At 59.7% G+C, this 23718-nt stretch overlaps 1 protein-coding gene across 1 annotated transcript in view; it reads right to left on the reverse strand.

The window, feature by feature from the left end:
* Window positions 1-23718, reverse strand: part of CFAP46 (cilia and flagella associated protein 46) — a 215699-nt gene that overhangs the window by 131617 nt on the left and 60364 nt on the right. The window contains exons 9-14 of the mRNA XM_055093516.1: window positions 16573-16683; window positions 8089-8188; window positions 4877-4975; window positions 3014-3204; window positions 988-1216; window positions 613-733 (exon numbers count right to left, since the gene is read on the reverse strand). Of these exons, the coding sequence (XP_054949491.1) occupies window positions 613-733; window positions 988-1216; window positions 3014-3204; window positions 4877-4975; window positions 8089-8188; window positions 16573-16683 (851 nt within the window). The remainder of the gene's footprint in view (window positions 1-612; window positions 734-987; window positions 1217-3013; window positions 3205-4876; window positions 4976-8088; window positions 8189-16572; window positions 16684-23718) is intronic.

Below are 23718 nucleotides of genomic sequence, written 5' to 3' on the forward strand. Positions count from 1 at the left end.
GATGTGATGGCTTCAGCTTTGACCCCCGTGATCCAGGGAGCCCCGTCCTGTGCCTCAGGCAGTGGCTCAACCCCATTCCCCAGAGCAGGGTGTGTTGAAGTCCTCACCCCCAGGACTTCAGGGTATGACCTTCTTTGGAGGTAATTTGGGTCAAATGAGGTCATCAGGGTGGACCCTAGTCCAATCTGACTGGTGTCCTTCCAAGGGGAGGAAACGAGGACACAGACCCCCAGAGGGGACGGCCCTGTGAGGATGCGGGGAGGAGACGGCGTCCACAAGCCAAGGAAGAGCACTCAGGGGGAACCAGTCCTGCCCACGCCTTGATTTCCAGCCTGGGGCTGGGAGGAGTAAGTTCCCGTAGTCTAAGCAGCGGAGCCTGTGGGGTCTGTCCCGGCACACAGGGCACCCGACTTGGCTGGCGTGTGCACAGAAGACCCTCGCTGGGCTTTGCCAGACCCGGCGGGCCGAGATCGAAGGACACTGCCAGTGCAAGGTCCTTGTGCATCCAGGGGGCCGTGGCAGGGAGCATGGGGACTGGGGAGGCCCCGGGGCAGCCTCGGAGCCATTCAAGGCGTACGGTTCCGGGCTGGGAGAGCCCAGTGCAGAGCTCACCTTTGGCCTCATTCTCACTGTCCAGCACAATCTGAAACGTGTCAGGGGCTAAGGCCAGGCCTGCGTTCACCAGGAGGGCCCGCTTCTTCCTGACGCTGTCCTTTAGGGTAGCTTTTTTTGCCTGTGAAAAGCAGAGACTGATGAGCAAGGGGCCGCTGGACTTTCCACAGCACCGTCTCCAACTTCTGGAGCCTCCTGGCCTTTGGCAGGGGCCTGTGTGGTCCTCGTGCTCATAGACACAGTGACAGCTCGGTCCCAGGCCTCCTTGCTTCAGGCAGCCCTGGGCGGCTCCCGCCCTGCTGTGCCCTCAGAGCCCGGCCCTGGCCCCATGCCGGGGCTGCAGCACCCAGCCTCCCTCACCTCCCCAGGCGGCACCTGCTCAACGGCCATGATGGCCTTGTCCTCTGCGCGCTCAGGGGCCTGGTATAGCGTGGTGCAAAGGCGCAGCCGGGTGGAGGCCATCTGGAGCCTGTCCTGGTAGAGGCCCAGGCTGTCCAGGCACGCGGCTTTCCGGAGGTGCTCCATGGCGGGCTCCAGCCGGTCCTCGTCCTCCTCGATCTGCGCCATCTCCATGTGCACTTGGCAGCGGAGAAGCGTCATGAGGCTGTGGGGGTGGCGTGGCATCAGGGGCCCTGGCAGCACTGTGCCTCTGTCAGGCTGGGGTCACACCCTCCAGGGGAAGGCCTGCAGTGGCCCCAGAGTGTAGGGCAGGCTTGGTGCCTGGTGCCCCTGGCTTTCTGCCATCCTTCCAGTGATGTCCCTACCTGGCCCTGGGGGCTCACAAATGGGGACAAGGAGAGAAGCCCCTGCAGACCCCAGAGGCCTCGGCAGCTCACGACGGCAGCCCCTGGAAGGAAACCTGGGCGCTAGTGCAAGACTGCCCGGCTGTCTGCCTGGGGACAACTTCCTGAAGTGTGGGGTGTGGTTCCCACAGGCCACGGCGGCAGGGGTCGGGGTGCAGGGCTGTGTAGGAGGCTAGGGTCTGGAGAGGAAGGGCCGTGCGGAGCAGCCCAACCAGCCCGTGTGGGGGTTCCCTGGACCCCCTGGCCTTGAGCAGCCATGTAGGGGTACCCCGGAACCCCTGGCCTCGAGCAGCCATGTGGGGGTCCCCGGACCCCCTGGCCTCGAGCAGCTGTGTGGGGGTGCCCGGGAACCCCTGGCCTTGAGCAGCCGTGTGGGGGTGCCCTGGACCCCCTCGCCTCAAGCAGCTATGTGGGGGTGCCCCAGACCCTCTGGCCTCGAGCAGCTCTGTGGGGGTGCCCTGGACCCCCTGGCCTCCAGCAGCCTCTGTGGGGGTGCCCTGGAACCCCTGGCCTCACGCAGCCCGTGTGGGGGTACCCCAGACCCCCGGCCTCGAGCAGGCTGTGTGACAGGAGCCTGAGTTTGATGGCCCCAGGCTTGAGAAGCAGTTCTGACACGGCTGAGCCGGGATCCAGGGTTCATTCTGTGCTGTGGGAAGTCGAAGGAAGGCCCAGCAGGGGTGTGAGGGGTGTGGTCACCATGTTTTAGGGTGTGTGTCTGTGTGAAATGAGCCAGAGTGATGCTGGCCTGACACAGACTGTGCTAAGTTAAGGGTGCATGTTCTTAGCCCCAGAGAAATCTTCCATTCCTCCAAAAGGTATAGTCGAGAAACCAAGAAGCCAATAGAGAAAATTAAATAGAACTCTAGAAAAATTCAGGGAGCCCCAGAGAAGGTGGGAAGGAGCACTGGCAGTGCAGGAAGGTAGCAGACAGGGAGGGGGGGCTGAGGCGGCGGACTCAGAGTCAAAATTGTGCTGACGGCAACGAAGAGGCTGAGCCCTCCCAACAAGAAACAGGTCCTGAGACCAGGGCTGTGGTTCTCCAGCCACCCTGGGCCCAGGCTCTGCAACACCTTGTGGCTGCCCTTGCCCCTCACCCCCAGTACCTGTCTCCTGCCTGCCATGGTCCACCCTGATGCCTGCCGCCTGCCTGCCATGGTCCACCGTGATGCCTGCCACCTGCTGCCGTGCTGGCCCCTGCATTCCTGTCACCCCTGAGGACACACCATGCTCCTCCCTGACACTGGGCCCTCTGAGCACTCCTGTCTCATCCAAGATGGCCCAAGTCCCACGGGGCCACAACCAGCCCCCACTCCCGGCCTCTGTGGCCATGACAGGCCCCTTCCATGGAGGCTCGAGGGACACACATGCCCTTGAGGCAAGGCCGAGCCTGCTTCTTCCTCTGGCCCCGCCAATGCACCACAGAGGACCCGGCGTGCCTGGCCCTGAGCTGGGACAGAGGGTGGCCCTTATTGAGTACAGGGGGAGTCTGTTGCTTGTGGCACTGTCATGGCAAGGGGGCTTGGGCCACCTTCTCCTCCTCTGTCTCCTCCTATGTGCCACGCCCCCTGTGGAGGACACAGCACAGGTGCGCGCCCCACCTGTCCACCTTCTCCAGCACGTCCGCAATGCCGGCCAGGGGCTTCCGCAGGTGGTGCCGCAGGTTGTGCTGCAGCAGGGGCAGGCAGGTGTTCCACTGCGTGGCGCACACCACGTGGATGACCCGGGGGTCGCCCAGGCGCACGGCTCGCTGCAGCGCGACGTCTAGTCTCTGTATGATATCCAGCTGGGCCTGCGGAGAAGACGGGGGGGATTGTAGGGAGGTTGTCGGCTCGAGCTGCGGGGCTGGGGCGGCACCTGCGTGCAGGGCACACTGAGAATGCAGGCCCTAAATTCATCACCCTGCGTGGCGTCATGCTCAAATCTGTCCGTGAAAATGGCCAGAGTGACTCTTTCTAGGAGGAAGTGGACGTCTCACAAGATATTACATGCAGGAGGCTTGGCAGTGCCCACACTTCGTGGCTGCGCCCGCCTCCCCCGTGTGGACTCAGCGGGCGCTGCTCCCTTCCTGATCCCGTCTCTTTCCTGGGGCCTGTGCTCGCTACGCTTCCCACCCCCAGAATGCCTCCTCCGGTCTGTGCTACACGGGCCCTTCCCAGGACAAAGGCTTTGGCCAGGATTTCAGTGGAGCAGTCTCCCCACACTCCCACCTCCCACAAGCCCTGCTGGACCGCCCACCGTCCTGGGCTCACTTGGCCACGTCCCCACAGCCCGTGGCTTCCACGGGGGCCTCGCCCTCACGCTGCCCCTGGGCTGGGTGGAGGCTGAACCTCACAACCCCATCCTGCCACTTGGCTGCTGGGTCTGAAAGCCTCGTATGCCGGTGCCGGCCCCTCCGAGGTCCTCAGCAGGTGAGTCAGGGGAAGCAGCCGCACAACCCACAGCGCCACAGCCACAAGCAGCCTCTGTTCACTTTCACAACAAAGTGCAACAGCCAAAGCGTCTGGAAATCATTCCTTAAACGAACACTCATTAAGCGCCTACCACATGTGGCACCAGCGCACAGCAGCAGTCAAAAACCTCCCGCGAGAAGCTCAGCCCCACAGAGGCAGACCCAGGAGCAAGTCCACAGGGGCATCGGCACCCGCCGAGCTGTGATACGTGTGCCAGGCAGTGCGGGCTGAGGATGGATGCGTTAGGAGTGGGGATGGGGAAGGCCTCCCGGCTGCCCTGCTCATCCCCTGCCACGGCACCTCTGGCACTGACCCGCACGCCCCTGGCTCCTCTGTACCCAGCGGAGCCTCGCACTGCCTGGCTGACAGGGCCTGAGGGTTCCCAGCCGACCCTGTGGCACTTGCCGTGGTACCACATCAGGGCTGCAGGCCACCATCCTGTGAGGTTTCTGTTCATCTTTTAACTGGGAAATTCTTACTGAGGAAGAGTCTAAAAGGATTCCTAGTTCCTTTCCTGGCAGTGGCTGCTATTCCAGAGCCTGTCGTCTCAGACAGCAGGACAGAGGTGGGTCAAGTGCCTGTAATTGGCAGCTGATGCCAGGGCCGGCGGTGGCTTTTGCCCCTCATCATTAGGACGCCTTCCCGGACTCAAGTGAGGCTGGCAGAAAGCCCTCATGGGACGCGTGGCCGTCCCCCGTCCTCCCAGGCAGGCATCACCACACAGCGGGGAGGGGGCAGCTCCATGGGGGCTGCAGGAGGAGGGTCAGAGGGAGTCGCTGACCTGCACGACCCCACCCCACCAGGGCGGCGTGTAGGCCCCTGTGCGCAGGACAGGGAGCGTGGCACTGGAGGCTGGACTCACACCCGCTGTCACGGGAGCCAGGGCGAGTCCAGCAGTGGGGTCCAGGCCATGTCCCCAGCACCCTCAAGCCTGGGACACACTCAACTTCCACCAAGCTCCAGGAATCTGCAAAATAATGCCAGGTGTATGACTCCTGCGTAAGGACTGACCTCAACAGCCGCGCGGATGTACACTTTCATCTTACTTTCAAGTCTTAAAGCTTCCGATTCACACTCCAGACATTCCATTTCAATAAGCTTCCCAGGATCCTGCAGATATAAACAGTTTTTGAAAAGATGGAGATCTGTAAGGGAAGCAGCTGTGTACATTCATGAAATTCAAAGGCATTTAAAATATTACTGGGTAGAGGTTTAACAAATACAAGTCACACGATGACACAAAGACACCTATGACGCAGAGGTTTAAGTGAGGAAGCCGTGTTTTCAGCTACACCAACTCCTTGCCTGCCTGCGGGCCCCACCACCCGAGAGTGGCACGGGAGGGTCCTGGGTTTGCCCTTTTCAGGGGCCTTGTCCCGGCCCCCAACACCTGGTACCCAGGCCTCAGCCAGGCTGCTTGGCGGCCCGGGGCTGCGCTGAAGTCTGGGAAGCAATGTGTTGTGCGTCACACCGGGAAGAAGGGCACTCTACCTCTCCTTTCTTGGGGGCTTGCTGAGCTCGGGGAAGATGTTCCCAGGCCTCGGTGGCCTTACAAAAGCTGGGGAGCAACGTGTGGCTGTCATCCAAAGACCACTAAACCCACCCCGCTCGAGGGGTGACACCCCTAAACCCGCCCTGGCGTGAGGGGTGCAGGTTTTCTGGACACAGGAGACTCAAGCTCCTAGTCTGTGAGCGCAGGCGCTGATGGTGAAGCATCTTCACAACTAACAGACACAGACATCCCGGGGAGCAGGTCCTCGGCGGCAGACAACTCCGTCCCGGGGAGCAGGTCCTCGGCGGCAGACGCCTCTGTCCCGGGGAGCAGGTCCTCGGCGGCAGACAACTCCGTCCCGGGGAGCAGGTCCTCGGCGGCAGACGCCCTCCGTCCCGGGGAGCAGGTCCTCGGCGGCAGACGCCTCCGTCCCGGGGAGCAGGTCCTCGGCAGCGGACGTCCACAAGGACGGGAAGTACCCGCAGCACCTCGGGATGGCTGCACCGCAGTCCTGCATGTCTGGGCCTCCGTGCCGGCCAGGATGGAGAGCGCAGGAGGCCACCACCCCAGGCTGTGTGCCCCAGCCTGTCCAGCGGCTGCAAGCCTCCATGCCACTGAGGAAGCCATGCCAGGCTTCACAGAGGTCAGAAAAAGCGTTCCGTGCTTCCCACACGTTCACGGATCTTAAAACTCTTTATGTGGTCCCACAAGTCCAGGTGTCTGCCTGGTTAAATCATTTCCACCATTCACTCAGGCAATTGTGAAATGTATTACAGTGGATAGTCTTTAAAAATGCACCAAGGCTTCAAAATTAAAAACTATTCATATCCTTAACATTAGTGAGCTTTTAATTTAAAATAAATCTTGTGAGATCCTGAATGTCTAACAGTAGGCTGGCGGGGATAATGAGCCTCCTGGTAGAATGTTTACCTAGAGAAGGTCGCTTTCGACCAGTGGTCAGACAGGAGGTAACAGGAGGGCTGGGGCCTGAGGGATGGGCAGAGGCCAACCGGGCAAAGGGCCAGGACAGTGTCCTCAAGCCGGGGCAGAGGAACATGCTGTGCAGGGGCCACCGGCGGTGGGGGCAGAGTTGGGCCACAGGAGCCTCCCTAACAGCAACCCCACGTCAGCAGGGGCCCACCTGAGAGCCTCAACCTGGGATACACAAAACATTGCTTTCAGTTCCACAGCAGCCCTTGGAGATGGGTCCTGTTACTGCTGCCATTTTGCAGGGACAAACCCTGAGGCACAGGGAGCTGAAGGAAGGGCTGCTGGGGAGGAGGAAGTGGGGCCGGACCCAGGCGTTCCATAGTCATTCTGAATTGGGGACACCGTGCCGTGAAAACCCAGAAGATGGAAATGGGGCCCACAGAAGCCAGTAAAGGGCATCAAACACAGGAGCCTCCCACGCTGCTCCCATCCTCTGTGCGGCATGGGCTGCTGTTTCCAGCCTTGACCACGCTTCCCACCTGCACCCTGGTGGGCGGTCCCTCCAAGGGCTGCCTGGCTGTCAAGGCCACGTGAACTGCATCTCCTATTCTGAAACCATTTCCAGATCAGCACAGCCCTCAGCGTGACTGGACGGCTCCCCCCGTGCTGAGCCATGGCCGTGTCTCCTGCGCCACTGATGGTTGGTTTACGTTCACTCTTAGGTAACCTGGGCAAAGCACACAGCAGGTGCTCAATGAAGACAGCACAAAGGGAGGCCCCAGCATGTGGCTGTGCATCCGAGGGTCCCCCTTCTTCACTCTCTGTGTGTAAAGCGACACTCAGTTTGCTCAAAACCATCCCTGATAAACTGATCACGTTTTCCCTGCTCTGTGGAAGAGCCTGTCACAGTTCCTGAAAGCATCGGCAAACCTGATGTATGCAGTCTTACACACTTGTCGTTGTGTGAAGCTTCTTCTGGAGGGCAATACTCTAACGTGTGTTCTTAAAATATTAAAAGTGAAAATTCCCTAGTCATTTCATGTAAATATACTCATCTTAGGGAAAAATCCTAAACGCAGAAAAATGTTTTAGGCACAAAATGTTCACTGCAGCCCTTTATGTAATAAGCAAAAAATTATACGGTAGCCCCCCCTTCTCTGAGAGGATACGTTTCCAGACCCCCCAACCCAGTGGAGGCCTGAAACGTGGAGTAGTCCCAAACCTGATTATACTGTGATTTTTTCTAGACGGAAATCCCTACGATAAACTTCAATTTCTAAATTAGGCACAGTAAGATATTTATAACAATTACTAATAATAAGATACAATCATAACACTATACTGTAACAGAAGTGATGTGGCTGTGGCCTCTCCCTCAGAATAGCTTAATATTTTCATACTGTAGCTGTCTGCAGGTAACAAACTGCAGAAAGTGAACTGCGGGTAACGAGGCGCTGCCGGTGTGATTTACACGTCCAATAATGGGACTGGTGGAGGATGTTCTGCATCATTAGCATCATGAAATTTTACGCCATCCGTAAATTGGACTCTAGAAACAACTGTGGTGCTGTGGACCCGTGGCCACAAGAAAGGCAAAGAGAAACGGGCAGGTGTAAAATTGCAAACACCATCTAACTGCAACTGTGCAAAACACAGGTAGGAAAGATGGCAATGTGCCAACCACGGGCCGAAGCCCTGGGGGCCGTGGCCTGGTGAACTGCTCTTCCTTTCTTTGCCTTTTGTCCAACTGCACAGTGAGCAGCGCCTCATCCCCAGGCAGCAGTGTCATGATGCCACTTACTTTGCTTTCCATCTTCTTCAGGTCTGAGAGGCAGGCAGAGGAGATCTCCATGCATTTCAAGGTCAAGGAAAAACGCGCCAATTCAAAAAGCAAAAGCATTCTGCAAACAAACAAACCAGCCAGCACCGGCTCAATAGGGGGCACAGGAAACATGGCTGCAGGTGAGAATCCATGTCCCCCGTTCAAGCAGAAGCAGGAAATAAAGGTAGAATAAGAAATAAATAAAATTAAGTTAATTAGTAGAACAGAAGCCCTGTGGGGAGGCCCCAGCAGGGCTTCAAGCTACAGCACCGGAGCCCAGCAGTCTCCCGGGGCCAGCACAGTTGTGGAGGCTGCCCAGGGCCACGTCCCTACTGGACACCCTGCTCCTCACTCTCCAGGCTTCAGGTCATGTGCAGAACCCAGGAGAAGCACAGGGATGACGACATGCGTACTCAAAGCCATTGCATTGCACAGCAGCTCAGACCCACATCTGCAGCTCAGCGAGGCCAGAGGCCATGCAGGGAAGAGGCAGGTTCCTCTTCACACAGAGCCTGAACCTTCCTCCTCCCCACACAGAGCATGGGACTCCCCACACTCACCACACAGAGCCTGGGCCTTCCTCCTCCCCATACAGAGCCTGGGCCTTCCCTACAATCTCCACACAGAGCCTGGGCCTTCCTCCTCCCCATACAGAGCCTGGGCCTTCCCTACACTCTCCACACAGAGCCTGAGCCTTCCTTCTTCCCACACAGAGCCTGGGACTTCCCCATACTCCCCACACAGAGCCTGGGCCTTCCTCCTCCACATGCAGAGCCTGGGCCTTCCCCACACTCCGCACACAGAGCCTGGGCCTTCCCCACACTCCGCACACAGAGCCTGCGCCTTCCCCACACTCTCCACTCAGAGACTGGGCCTTCCCCACATTCCTCACACAGAGCCTGGGCCTCCCCACACTCCCCACGCAGAGCCTGGGCCTTCCCCATACTCCCCACACAGAGCCTGGGCCTTCCTCCTCCACATGCAGAGCCTGGGCCTTCCCCACACTCCGCACACAGAGCCTGGGCCTTCCCCACACTCCGCACACAGAGCCTGCGCCTTCCCCACACTCTCCACTCAGAGACTGGGCCTTCCCCACATTCCTCACACAGAGCCTGGGCCTCCCCACACTCCCCACACAGAGCCTGGGCGTCCCTCCTCCCCACACAGAGCCTGGGCCTCCCCACACTCCCCACACAGAGCCTGGGCCTCCCCACACTCCCCACGCAGAGCCTGGGCCTTCCCCACACTCCCCACACAGAGCCTGGGCCTCCCCACACTCCCCACGCAGAGCCTGGGCCTCCCCACACTCCCCACACAGAGCCTGGGCCTTCCCCACACTCCCCACACAGAGCCTGGGCCTTCCCCACACTCCCCACACAGAGCCTGGGCCTCCCCACACTCCCCACACAGAGCCTGGGCCTCCCCACACTCCCCACGCAGAGCCGGGGCCTCCCCACACTCCCCACACAGAGCCTGGGCCTCCCCACACTCCCCACGCAGAGCCGGGGCCTCCCCACACTCCCCACACAGAGCCTGGGCCTTCCCCACACTCCCCACGCAGAGCCTGGGCCTCCCCACACTCCCCACACAGAGGCTAGGCCTCCCCACACTCCCCACGCAGAGCCTGGGCCTCCCCACACTCCCCACACAGAGGCTAGGCCTCCCCACACTCCCCACGCAGAGCCTGGGCCTCCCCACACTCCCCACGCAGAGCCGGGGCCTCCCCACACTCCCCACACAGAGCCTGGGCCTTCCCCACACTCCCCACACAGAGGCTAGGCCTCCCCACACTCCCCACGCAGAGCCTGGGCCTCCCCACACTCCCCACACAGAGGCTAGGCCTCCCCACACTCCCCACGCAGAGCCTGGGCCTCCCCACACTCCCCACACAGAGGCTGGGCCTCCCCACACTCCCCACACAGAGGCTAGGCCTCCCTACACTCCCCACACAGAGGCTGGGCCTCCCCACACTCCCCACACAGAGGCTAGGCCTCCCCACACTCCCCACACAGAGCCTGGGCCTTCCCCACACTCCCCACGCAGAGCCTGGGCCTCCCCACACTCCCCACACAGAGGCTAGGCCTCCCCACACTCCCCACGCAGAGCCGGGGCCTCCCCACACTCCCCACACAGAGCCTGGGCCTTCCCCACACTCCCCACGCAGAGCCTGGGCCTCCCCACACTCCCCACACAGAGGCTAGGCCTCCCCACACTCCCCACGCAGAGCCGGGGCCTCCCCACACTCCCCACACAGAGCCTGGGCCTCCCCACACTCCCCACACAGAGGCTAGGCCTCCCCACACTCCCCACGCAGAGCCGGGGCCTCCCCACACTCCCCACACAGAGCCTGGGCCTCCCCACACTCCCCACACAGAGGCTAGGCCTCCCCACACTCCCCACGCAGAGCCGGGGCCTCCCCACACTCCCCACACAGAGCCTGGGCCTTCCCCACACTCCCCACGCAGAGCCTGGGCCTCCCCACACTCCCCACACAGAGGCTAGGCCTCCCCACACTCCCCACACAGAGCCTGGGCCTTCCCCACACTCCCCACACAGAGCCTGGGCCTCCCCACACTCCCCACACAGAGCCTGGGCCTTCCCCACACTCCCCACACAGAGCCTGGGCCTCCCCACACTCCCCACACAGAGCCTGGGCCTCCCCACACTCCCCACGCAGAGCCGGGGCCTCCCCACACTCCCCACGCAGAGCCTGGGCCTTCCCCACACTCCCCACGCAGAGCCTGGGCCTCCCCACACTCCCCACACAGAGGCTAGGCCTCCCCACACTCCGCACGCAGAGCCTGGGCCTTCCCCACACTCCCCACGCAGAGCCTGGGCCTTCCCCACACTCCCCACGCAGAGGCTAGGCCTCCCCACACTCCCCACGCAGAGCCTGGGCCTTCCCCACACTCCCCACGCAGAGCCTGGGCCTTCCCCACACTCCCCACGCAGAGCCTGGGCCTTCCCCACACTCCCCACGCAGAGGCTAGGCCTCCCCACACTCCCCACACAGAGCCGGGGCCTCCCCACACTCCCCACGCAGAGCCTGGGCCTTCCCCACACTCCCTACACAGAGCCTGGGCCTCCCCACACTCCCCACACAGAGCCTGGGCCTCCCCACACTCCCCACACAGAGCCGGGGCCTCCCCACACTCCCCACACAGAGGCTAGGCCTCCCCACACTCCCCACGCAGAGCCTGGGCCTTCCCCACACTCCCCACACAGAGCCTGGGCCTCCCCACACTCCCCACGCAGAGCCTGGGCCTCCCCACACTCCCCACGCAGAGGCTAGGCCTCCCCACACTCCCCACGCAGAGCCTGGGCCTTCCCCACACTCCCCACGCAGAGGCTAGGCCTCCCCACACTCCCCACACAGAGCCGGGGCCTCCCCACACTCCCCACGCAGAGCCTGGGCCTTCCCCACACTCCCTACACAGAGCCTGGGCCTCCCCACACTCCCCACACAGAGCCGGGGCCTCCCCACACTCCCCACACAGAGGCTAGGCCTCCCCACACTCCCCACGCAGAGCCTGGGCCTCCCCACACTCCCCACACAGAGCCTGGGCCTTCCCCACACTCCCCACACAGAGCCTGGGCCTCCCCACACTCCCCACGCAGAGCCTGGGCCTCCCCACACTCCCCACGCAGAGCCTGGGCCTTCCCCACACTCCCCACGCAGAGCCTGGGCCTCCCCACACTCCCCACACAGAGGCTAGGCCTCCCCACACTCCCCACGCAGAGGCTAGGCCTCCCTACACTCCCCACGCAGAGCCTGGGCCTCCCCACACTCCCCACGCAGAGCCGGGGCCTCCCCACACTCCCCACACAGAGCCTGGGCCTTCCCCACACTCCCCACACAGAGGCTAGGCCTCCCCACACTCCCCACGCAGAGCCTGGGCCTCCCCACACTCCCCACACAGAGCTTGGGCCTTCCCCACACTCCCCACACAGAGCCGGGGCCTCCCCACACTCCCCACACAGAGCCGGGGCCTCCCCACACTCCCCACGCAGAGCCTGGGCCTTCCCCACACTCCCTACACAGAGCCTGGGCCTTCCCCACACTCCCTACACAGAGCCTGGGCCTCCCCACACTCCCCACACAGAGCCGGGGCCTCCCCACACTCCCCACACAGAGGCTAGGCCTCCCCACACTCCCCACGCAGAGCCTGGGCCTCCCCACACTCCCCACACAGAGCCTGGGCCTTCCCACACTCCCCACGCAGAGCCGGGGCCTCCCCACACTCCCCACACAGAGGCTAGGCCTCCCCACACTCCCCACACAGAGGCTAGGCCTCCCCACACTCCCCACACAGAGGCTAGGCCTTCCCCACACTCCCCACACAGAGCCTGGGCCTTCCCACACTCCCCACGCAGAGCCGGGGCCTCCCCACACTCCCCACGCAGAGCCTGGGCCTTCCCCACACTCCCCACACAGAGCCGGGGCCTCCCCACACTCCCCACACAGAGCCGGGGCCTCCCCACACTCCCCACGCAGAGCCTGGGCCTTCCCCACACTCCCTACACAGAGCCTGGGCCTTCCCCACACTCCCTACACAGAGCCTGGGCCTTCCCCACACTCCCCACGCAGAGCCTGGACCTTCCTCCTCCCCACACAGAGCCTGGGCCTCCCCACACTCCCCACGCAGAGCCTGGGCCTTCCCCACACTCCCTACACAGAGCCTGGGCCTTCCCCACATTCCCACGCAGAGCCTGGGCCTTCCCCACACTCCCCACGCAGAGCCTGGACCTTCCTCCTCGCCACACAGAGCCTGGGCCTTCCCCACACTCCCCACACAGAGCCTGGGCCTTCCCCACACTCCCCACGCAGAGCCTGGACCTTCCTCCTCCCCACACAGAGCCTGGGCCTCCCCACACTCCCCACGCAGAGCCTGGGCCTTCCCCACACTCCCTACACAGAGCCTGGGCCTTCCCCACACTCCCTACACAGAGCCTGGGCCTTCCCCACATTCCCACGCAGAGCCTGGGCCTTCCCCACACTCCCCACGCAGAGCCTGGACCTTCCTCCTCTCCACACAGAGCCTGGGCCTTCCACCTCCCCACACAGAGCCTGGGCCTTCCCCACACTCCCCACGCAGAGCCTGGACCTTCCTCCTCCCCACACAGAGCCTGGGCCTTCCCCACACTCCCCACACAGAGCCTGGGCCTTCCCCACACTCCCCACGCAGAGCCTGGACCTTCCTCCTCCCCACACAGAGCCTGGGCCTTCCCCACACTCCCCACACAGAGCCTGGGCCTTCCCCACACTCCCCACACAGTGCCTGGACCTTCCTCCTCCCCACACAGAGCCTGGGCCTTCCGCACACTCCCCACGCAGAGCCTGGGCCTTCCACCTCCCCACACAGAGCCTGGGCCTTCCCCACACTCCCCACACAGTGCCTGGACCTTCCTCCTCCCCACACAGAGCCTGGGCCTTCCGCACACTCCCCACACAGAGCCTTGGCCTTCCCCACACTCCCCACACAGTGCCTGGACCTTCCTCCTCCCCACACAGAGCCTGGGCCTTCCCCACACTCCCCACACAGAGCCTGGGCCTTCCCTACACTCCCCACACAGTGCCTGGGCCTTCCTCCTCCCCACACAGAGCCTGGGCCTTCCCCACACTCCCCACACAGAGCCTGGGCCTTCCCCACACTCCCCACACAGTGCCTGGACCTTCCTCCTCCCCACACAGAGCCTGGGCCTTCCCCACACTCCCCACACAGAGCCTGGGCCTTCCCTACACTCCCCACACAGTGCCTGGGCCTTCCTCCTCCCCACACAGAGCCTGGGCCTTCCCCACACTCCCCACACAGAGCCTGGGCCTTCCCCACACTCCCCACACAGTGCCTGGGCCTTCCTCCTCCCCACACAGAGCCTGGGCCTTCCCCACATTCCCACGCAGAGCCTGGGCCTTCCCCACACTCCCCACGCAGAGCCTGGGCCTTCCCCACACTCTCCACTCAGAGACTGGGCCTTCCCCACACTCCCCACACAGTGCCTGGGCCTTCCTCCTCCACACACAGAGCCTGGGCCTCCCCACACTCCCCACACAGAGCCTGGGCCTTCCACCTCTTCACACAGAGGCTGAACCTTCCCAACACTCCTGACACAGAGCCTGGGCCTCCCCACACTCCCCACACAGAGGCTGGGCCTTCCCACACTCCCCACACAGAGCCTAGGCCTTCCACCTCTTCACACAGAGGCTGAACCTTCCCAACACTCCTGACACAGAGCCTGGGTCTTCCCACACTCCCCATACAGAGCCTGGGCCTTCCCCACACTCCCCACACAGAGCCTGGGCCTTCCCCACACTCCCCACACAGAGCCTGGGCCTTCCCCACACTCCCCACACAGAGCCTGGGCCTTCCTACCATGCGACAAGCCCGTAGGCGCGCCGCCAACCGCACCTGCAGTCACCAATCAGGGTCTTTGCAGAAACTGACAGGCTGAGGCTAAAATTTGTATCCACATGCAAAGACCCACAGTGCTCCAGACAACTTCAAGAAAGAGCACAGCGGGTGCCCTCAGCTCTCCACTCTAAGGCTTCCTGTTGAGCTGCAGGGATCAGGATCACGCTCCTCCAGTGGAGATTAGGCCAGGGTTTCCCTCCGGGACGCCTCTCTTCCAGGAGGAGCCTGTCCATTGTGTCCCTGCAGCTGCCCGCTAGATGAAGAGCAGCCGCCCACAGTGTCTCCAGACATTGCCAAATGTCCTCGGGGAGCAGGTCTACATGTCTTCTGCTGTTTCCCGGGGAGTAATCACAGTCTTACCGGGAATACAATTGGCGGCTGCTGGCAGCGACTCAACTCGGCCCTCAGTGTGGTGTGACCATCCTCCCTGCATCCCTGGGTAGCTGTGGGCAGGAGGCTGCTTTGGGGTGGGGTGCAGACGCTTCTCCGCCCCTCGTCCCTGCCCACCTCCTCCTCCCCCTGCTCTGCTGTTGGGCCTTCTCAGGTCCTGGCAGGCCTGGCATCACAACACTGGCCTCTCCGTCCTACCTGAGCTCCAGCGCACAGGCCTGCTGGGCAGGTCGGGAAGAGAGAATCCGTAAAAGTGCCTGAGAATGCCGCCTGTGGACAGACCTCGGAACAGGGCTATTTACCCTGGTCCCAAGACCTCTCGTCAGAGCGCCTGGCCACAGAAGGGGATGCTCGGCCAGGGCCACGGCCACGCTCGGCCGGACTTCAGTTAGAACAACGTGGAGGGTCTGATGGAAGACGTAAACTCCTTCCAGAACAATATATCCACACACATCCCCATGTACACATGCACTCATACCCCTCCCGAAAACAGACCCACCAGCAGGCTGGCCCTGTGCCCCTGCGGCCCAGGCTGTGGCCCAGCAGCCACCCTGCAGTCCTGGGGCCCCTCCCTCGAGGAGCCTGCAGCTGAGCAGTGGAGACCTCAATGTTGGGCAGGTGCCACCTCCCTGATGAGACCACGAATGTGCTGGCGTCTGGCGCCCCTCGCTAGCACTGATGAAGCAAGCTGTCCCACCAGGACCGAGGCCTGAACCCACAGGAACCGAGTCCTCCCAACACCCCTGTGAGCTTGGGGGACCCCTTCCCCAGTCCAGCCTCGAGAAGAGACCCCAGACCAGTCAACACTGTGGCTGCTGCTGTGCCCAGGTTCCCATCCCACAGACACAGGGAGGTCATGGATCTGTGCCCAGGTTCCCGTCCCACAGACACAGGGAGGTCACGGACCTGTGCCCGGGTTCCCGTCCCACAGACACGGTGAGGTCATGGACCTGTGTTGTTTCAAGCTTCTAAGTTTGTGGGTACTTGTTACGCAGCTGCAGATAACTAATACACCTTCTCTGTTAGTTTCCCATGGCCACCAGAAAACCAAACAGATAATTTCAGCCTCCCATATCAACAAGCTTTACTTGTTTCCCATTCTCTTAAAAATATACATAGTGCTACTAAGGAGGTGACAAAATCGCTCCAGGGGCAGGGGACAAACCCCCCCACCCACCCCATGCCCACGAAGGCAAAACCAGCCAGTGCTTTCCATGTGCTTCTGAAAGCCTCGGGCTCAGCTTCCTGCTTCCAGGATACCAGCCCAGGACTTATCCCAAACTCTCAACAGTGCCTGGAGGATTCGAGAAAGCACAGAATCCAAACAAACCAGCCTGAAAAAGGCTCCAGAGAAACCTGTGTTCTCCCACCCATGGAACGCCACGCAGCCACCAGAACCGTGAGAGGTGCCACAGTGACCTAACCATCCATATGCCTACAAACTAAACTCATGTTAAAAAGTAGGGTATGAAAGTATTCGCAAGACAGTACAAATCTCAGGCCACAAAATACCAGAGAGGACCTTACTAAAACCTCCACAATGGCTGGCTTTTGCAAAGGTGGTTCTAGTTGCTTGTTTTACATTTTTTCACATTTTTCAGTGCCTGCTAAATTTTGTACAATGATTATGAAGATGTGATATTGGAAAAATACAAACACTTACTTTTCTTCTCTGATAGAAGGAAAGCGCTGGTGGTTGTAATGACCTAAGTGTCTGTAGGCCTTCCTCAGAATGACACTGACGTCGCCTGGTAAATCATTTTGCTCTGCTTTTCTAGAAATAATTCAGAGAGTAATTCAGCACAAGATCCTGTCAGATTTATTCAAATTCTTCTAAGAGAAACTCTGCGTGTATGAAATTGTGTTTCTCACTGAAGAGGAGACGGAAAATAACCCCTCCTGCCTTCTTTCCTCAAATTCCTGAGATGACTTTTCACCCCTTCTGGTCCTCCTTCCCTCCATGATGCCCGGCCTTCCTACAAGGCTGGAATAGAAACACTCAGATGAGACATGCCCAGACCCCTCGCCAGAGTCAGCACCCCACATAGGAGCCAAACACGGGAAATATGGGGCACTCTCTCTGCTCAACGGCGAGAGGACCTGGGGCCAGCATTGCTCTCTCCCAGGGATGCTGCCCATAGGACACAAATACCTCAGATCTCCTCACTCCCCTCGGTATCCAAACCCACTGTGATCTCCTCACTCCCCTCAGCACCCAAACCCACCGTGATCTCCTCACTCCCCTCATCATCCAAACACACTGCGATCTCCTCACTCCCCTCACATCCAAACACACTGTGATCTCCTCACTCCCCTCACATCCAAACACACTGTGATCTCCTCACTCCCCTCACATCCAAACACACTGTGATCTCCTCACTCCCCTCAGCACCAAAACACACTGTGATCTCCTCACTCCCCTCAGCACCCAAACACACTGCGATCTCCTCATTCCCCTCAGCACCCAAACACACTGTGATCTCCTCACTCCCCTCACATCCAAACACACTGTGATCTCCTCACTCCCCTCACATCCAAACACACTGTGATCTCCTCACTCCCCTCAGCATCCAAACACACTGCGATCCCCTCACTCCCCTCAGCACCCAAACACACTGTGATCTCCTCACTCCCCTCACATCCAAACACACTGTGATCTCCTCACTCCCCTCACATCCAAACACACTGCGATCTCCTCACTCCCCTCAGCACCCAAACTCACCGTGATCTCCTCACTCCCCTCGGCACCCAAACACACCGTGATCTCCTCACTCCCCTCGGCACCCAAACCCACCGTGATCTCCTCACTCCCCTCATCATCCAAACACACTGCGATCTCCTCACTCCCCTCACATCCAAACACACTGTGATCTCCTCACTCCCCTCAGCACCCAAACACACTGCGATCTCCTCACTCCCCTCAGCACCCAAACACACTGCGATCTCCTCACTCCCCTCAGCACCCAAACACACTGTGATCTCCTCACTCCCCTCACATCCAAACACACTGTGATCTCCTCACTCCCCTCACATCCAAACACACTGCGATCTCCTCACTCCCCTCAGCACCCAAACTCACCGTGATCTCCTCACTCCCCTCGGCACCCAAACACACTGTGATCTCCTCACTCCCCTCGGCACCCAAACACACTGCGATCTCCTCACTCCCCTCACATCCAAACACACTGTGATCTCCTCACTCCCCTCAGCACCCAAACTCACCGCGATCTCCTCACTCCCCTCATCATCCAAACACACTGCGATCTCCTCACTCCCCTCGGCACCCAAACTCACCGCGATCTCCTCACTCCCCTCATCATCCAAACACACTGCGATCTCCTCACTCCCCTCACATCCAAACACACTGTGATCTCCTCACTCCCCTCACATCCAAACACACTGCAATCTCCTCACTCCCCTCGGCACCCAAACTCACCGCGATCTCCTCACTCCCCTCATCATCCAAACACACTGCGATCTCCTCACTCCCCTCAGCACCCAAACACACTGTGATCTCCTCACTCCCCTCACATCCAAACACACTGTGATCTCCTCACTCCCCTCACATCCAAACACACTGTGATCTCCTCACTCCCCTCGGCACCCAAACTCACCATGATCTCCTCACACCCCTCATCATCCAAACCCACTGCGATCTCCTCACTCCCCTCACATCCAAACACACTGTGATCTCCTCACTCCCCTCACATCCAAACACACTGTGATCTCCTCACTCCCCTCACATCCAAACACACTGTGATCTCCTCACTCCCCTCAGCACCCAAACACACTGTGATCTCCTCACTCCCCTCAGCACCCAAACACACTGCGATCTCCTCATTCCCCTCAGCACCCAAACACACTGTGATCTCCTCACTCCCCTCACATCCAAACACACTGTGATCTCCTCACTCCCCTCACATCCAAACACACTGTGATCTCCTCACTCCCCTCAGCATCCAAACACACTGCGATCTCCTCACTCCCCTCAGCACCCAAACACACTGCGATCCCCTCACTCCCCTCAGCACCCAAACACACTGTGATCTCCTCACTCCCCTCACATCCAAACACACTGTGATCTCCTCACTCCCCTCACATCCAAACACACTGCGATCTCCTCACTCCCCTCAGCACCCAAACTCACCGTGATCTCCTCACTCCCCTCGGCACCCAAACACACTGCGATCTCCTCACTCCCCTCGGCACCCAAACACACTGCGATCTCCTCACTCCCCTCATCATCCAAACACACTGCGATCTCCTCACTCCCCTCACATCCAAACACACTGTGATCTCCTCACTCCCCTCGGCACCCGAACACACTGTGATCTCCTCACAGCCCTCACATCCAAACACACTGTGATCTCCTCACTCGCCTCACATCCAAACACACTGTGATCTCCTCACTCCCCTCGGCACCCAAACTCACCATGATCTCCTCACTCCCCTCATCATCCAAACCCACTGCGATCTCCTCACTCCCCTCACATCCAAACACACTGTGATCTCCTCACTCCCCTCACATCCAAACACACTGTGATCTCCTCACTCCCCTCACATCCAAACACACTGTGATCTCCTCACTCCCCTCAGCACCCAAACACACTGTGATCTCCTCACTCCCCTCACATCCAAACACACTGCGATCTCCTCATTCCCCTCAGCACCCAAACACACTGTGATCTCCTCACTCCCCTCACATCCAAACACACTGTGATCTCCTCACTCCCCTCACATCCAAACACACTGTGATCTCCTCACTCCCCTCAGCATCCAAACACACTGCGATCTCCTCACTCCCCTCAGCACCCAAACACACTGCGATCCCCTCACTCCCCTCAGCACCCAAACACACTGTGATCTCCTCACTCCCCTCACATCCAAACACACTGTGATCTCCTCACTCCCCTCACATCCAAACACACTGCGATCTCCTCACTCCCCTCAGCACCCAAACTCACCGTGATCTCCTGACTCCCCTCGGCACCCAAACACACTGTGATCTCCTCACTCCCCTCGGCACCCAAACACACTGCGATCTCCTCACTCCCCTCATCATCCAAACACACTGCGATCTCCTCACTCCCCTCACATCCAAACACACTGTGATCTCCTCACTCCCCTCGGCACCCGAACACACTGTGATCTCCTCACTCCCCTCACATCCAAACACACTGCGATCTCCTCACTCCCCTCAGCACCCAAACTCACCGTGATCTCCTCACTCCCCTCGGCACCCAAACACACTGTGATCTCCTCACTCCCCTCGGCACCCAAACACACTGCGATCTCCTCACTCCCCTCATCATCCAAACACACTGCGATCTCCTCACTCCCCTCGGCACCCAAACTCACCGCGATCTCCTCACTCCCCTCATCATCCAAACACACTGCGATCTCCTCACTCCCCTCGGCACCCAAACACACTGTGATCTCCTCACTCCCCTCACATCCAAACACACTGTGATCTCCTCACTCCCCTCAGCACCCAAACACACTGTGATCTCCTCACTCCCCTCACATCCAAACACACTGCAATCTCCTCACTCTCCTCGGCACCCAAACTCACCGCGATCTCCTCACTCCCCTCATCATCCAAACACACTGCGATCTCCTCACTCCCCTCAGCACCCAAACACACTGTGATCTCCTCAATCCCCTCACATCCAAACACACTGTGATCTCCTCACTCCCCTCACATCCAAACACACTGTGATCTCCTCACTCCCCTCGGCACCCAAACTCACCATGATCTCCTCACTCCCCTCATCATCCAAACCCACTGCGATCTCCTCACTCCCCTCACATCCAAACACACTGTGATCTCCTCACTCCCCTCACATCCAAACACACTGTGATCTCCTCACTCCCCTCAGCACCCAAACACACTGTGATCTCCTCACTCCCCTCACATCCAAACACACTGTGATCTCCTCACTCCCCTCACATCCAAACACACTGTGATCTCCTCACTCCCCTCACATCCAAACACACTGCAATCTCCTCACTCCCCTCGGCATCCAAACACACTGTGATCTCCTCACTCCCCTCAGCACCCAAACTCACCGCGGTCTCCTCACTCCCCTCATCATCCAAACACACTGCGATCTCCTCACTCCCCTCAGCACCCAAACACACTGTGATCTCCTCACTCCCCTCACATCCAAACACACTGTGATCTCCTCACTCCCCTCACATCCAAACACACTGTGATCTCCTCACTCCCCTCGGCACCCAAACTCACCATGATCTCCTCACTCCCCTCATCATCCAAACACACTGTGATCTCCTCACTCCCCTCACATCCAAACACACCGTGATCTCCTCACTCCCCTCGGCACCCAAACACACTGCGATCTCCTCACTCCCCTCGGACCCAAACACACTGCGATCTCCTCACTCCCCTCATCATCCAAACACACTGAGATCTTCTCATTCCCCTCAGCACCCAAACACACTGCGATCTCCTCACTCCCCTCGGCACCCAAACATACTGTGATCTCCTCACTCCCCTCAGCACCCAAACTCACCGTGATCTCCTCACTCCCCTCATCATCCAAACACACTGCGATCTCCTCACAGCCCTCAGCACCCAAACCCACCGCGATCTCCTCACTCCCCTCGGCACCCAAACCCACTGCGATCTCCTCACTCCCCTCATCATCCAAACACACTGAGATCTTCTCATTCCCCTCAGCACCCAAAGACACTGTGATCTCCTCACTCCCCTCACATCCAAACACACTGTGATCTCCTCACTCCCCTCACATCCAAACACACTGTGATCTCCTCACTCCCCTCACATCCAAACACACTGTGATCTCCTCACTCCCCTCAGCACCCAAACTCACCGTGATCTCCTCACTCCCCTCAGCACCCAAACACACTGTGATCTCCTCACTCCCCTCAGCACCCAAACACACTGCGATCTCCTCACTCCCCTCAGCACCCAAACTCACCGTGATCTCCTCACTCCCCTCATCATCCAAACACACTGCGATCTCCTCACAGCCCTCAGCACCCAAACCCACCGCGATCTCCTCACTCCCCTCGGCACCCAAACACACTGTGATCTCCTCACTCCCCTCACATCCAAACACACTGTGATCTCCTCACTCCCCTCAGCATCCAAACACACTGTGATCTCCTCACTCCCCTCGGACCCAAAACACACTGCGATCTTCTCACTCCCCTCACATCCAAACACACTGTGATCTCCTCACTCCCCTCACATCCAAACACACTGTGATCTCCTCACTCCCCTTGGCACCCGAACACACTGTGATCTCCTCACTCCCCTTGGCACCCGAACACACTGCGATCTCCTCACTCCCCTCACATCCAAACACACTGTGATCTCCTCACTCCCCTCACATCCAAACACACTGTGATCTCCTCACTCCCCTCACATCCAAACACACTGTGATCTCCTCACTCCCCTCACATCCAAACACACTGTGATCTCCTCACTCCCCTCGGCACCCGAACACACTGTGATCTCCTCACAGCCCTCAGCACCCAAACCCACTGCGATCTCCTCACTCCCCTCACATCCAAACACACTGTGATCTCCTCACTCCCCTCAGCATCCAAACACACTGCGATCTCCTCACTCCCCTCGGCACCCAAACACACTGTGATCTCCTCACTCCCCTTGGCACCCAAACACACTGTGATCTCCTCACTCCCCTTGGCACCCAAACACACTGTGATCTCCTCACTCCCCTCAGCACCCAAACCCACTGTGATCTCCTCACTCCCCTCACATCCAAACACACTGTGATCTCCTCACTCCCCTCAGCATCCAAACACACTGTGATCTCCTCACTCCCCTCACATCCAAACACACTGTGATCTCCTCACTCCCCTCGGCATCCAAACACACTGTGATCTCCTCACTCCCCTCGTCACCCAAACACACTGTGATCTCCTCACTCCCCTCAGCATCCAAGCACACTGTGATCTCCTCACTCCCCTCGGCATCCAAACACACTGTGATCTCCTCACTCCCCTCGGCACCCAAACACACTGTGATCTCCTCACTCCCCTCAGCCCCCAAATACACTGTGATCTCCTCACTCCCCTCGGCACCCAAACACACTGTGATCTCCTCATTCCCCTCAGCATCCAAACACACTGCAATCTCCTCACTCCCCTCGGCATCCAAACACACTGTGATCTCCTCACTCCCCTCGGCACCCAAACACACTGTGATCTCCTCACTCCCCTCAGCCCCCAAATACACTGTGATCTCCTCACTCCCCGCGGCACCCAAACACACTGTGATCTCCTCACTCCCCTCGGCACCCAAACACACTGTGATCTCCTCACTCCCCTCAGCCCCCAAATACACTGTGATCTCCTCACTCCCCTCGGCATCCAAACACACTGTGATCTCCTCACTCCCCTCAGCCCCCAAATACACTGTGATCTCCTCACTCCCCTCGGCACCCAAACACACTGTGATCTCCTCATTCCCCTCAGCACCCAAACACACTGCGATCTCCTCACTCCCCTCACATCCAAACACACTGTGATCTCCTCACTCCCCTCACATCCAAACACACTGTGATCTCCTCACTCCCCTCACATCCAAACACACTGTGATCTCCTCACTCCCCTCACATTCAAGCACACTGCGATCTCCTCACTCCCCTCAGCACCCAAACTCACCGTGATCTCCTCACTCCCCTCAGCACCCAAACACACTGTGATCTCCTCACTCCCCTCACATCCAAACACACTGTGATCTCCTCACTCCCCTCACATCCAAACACACTGTGATCTCCTCACTCCCCTCACATTC

The sequence above is a fragment of the Pan paniscus genome, chromosome 8 (assembly GCF_029289425.2).
Source record: "Pan paniscus chromosome 8, NHGRI_mPanPan1-v2.0_pri, whole genome shotgun sequence".
NCBI lineage: Eukaryota > Metazoa > Chordata > Mammalia > Primates > Hominidae > Pan > Pan paniscus.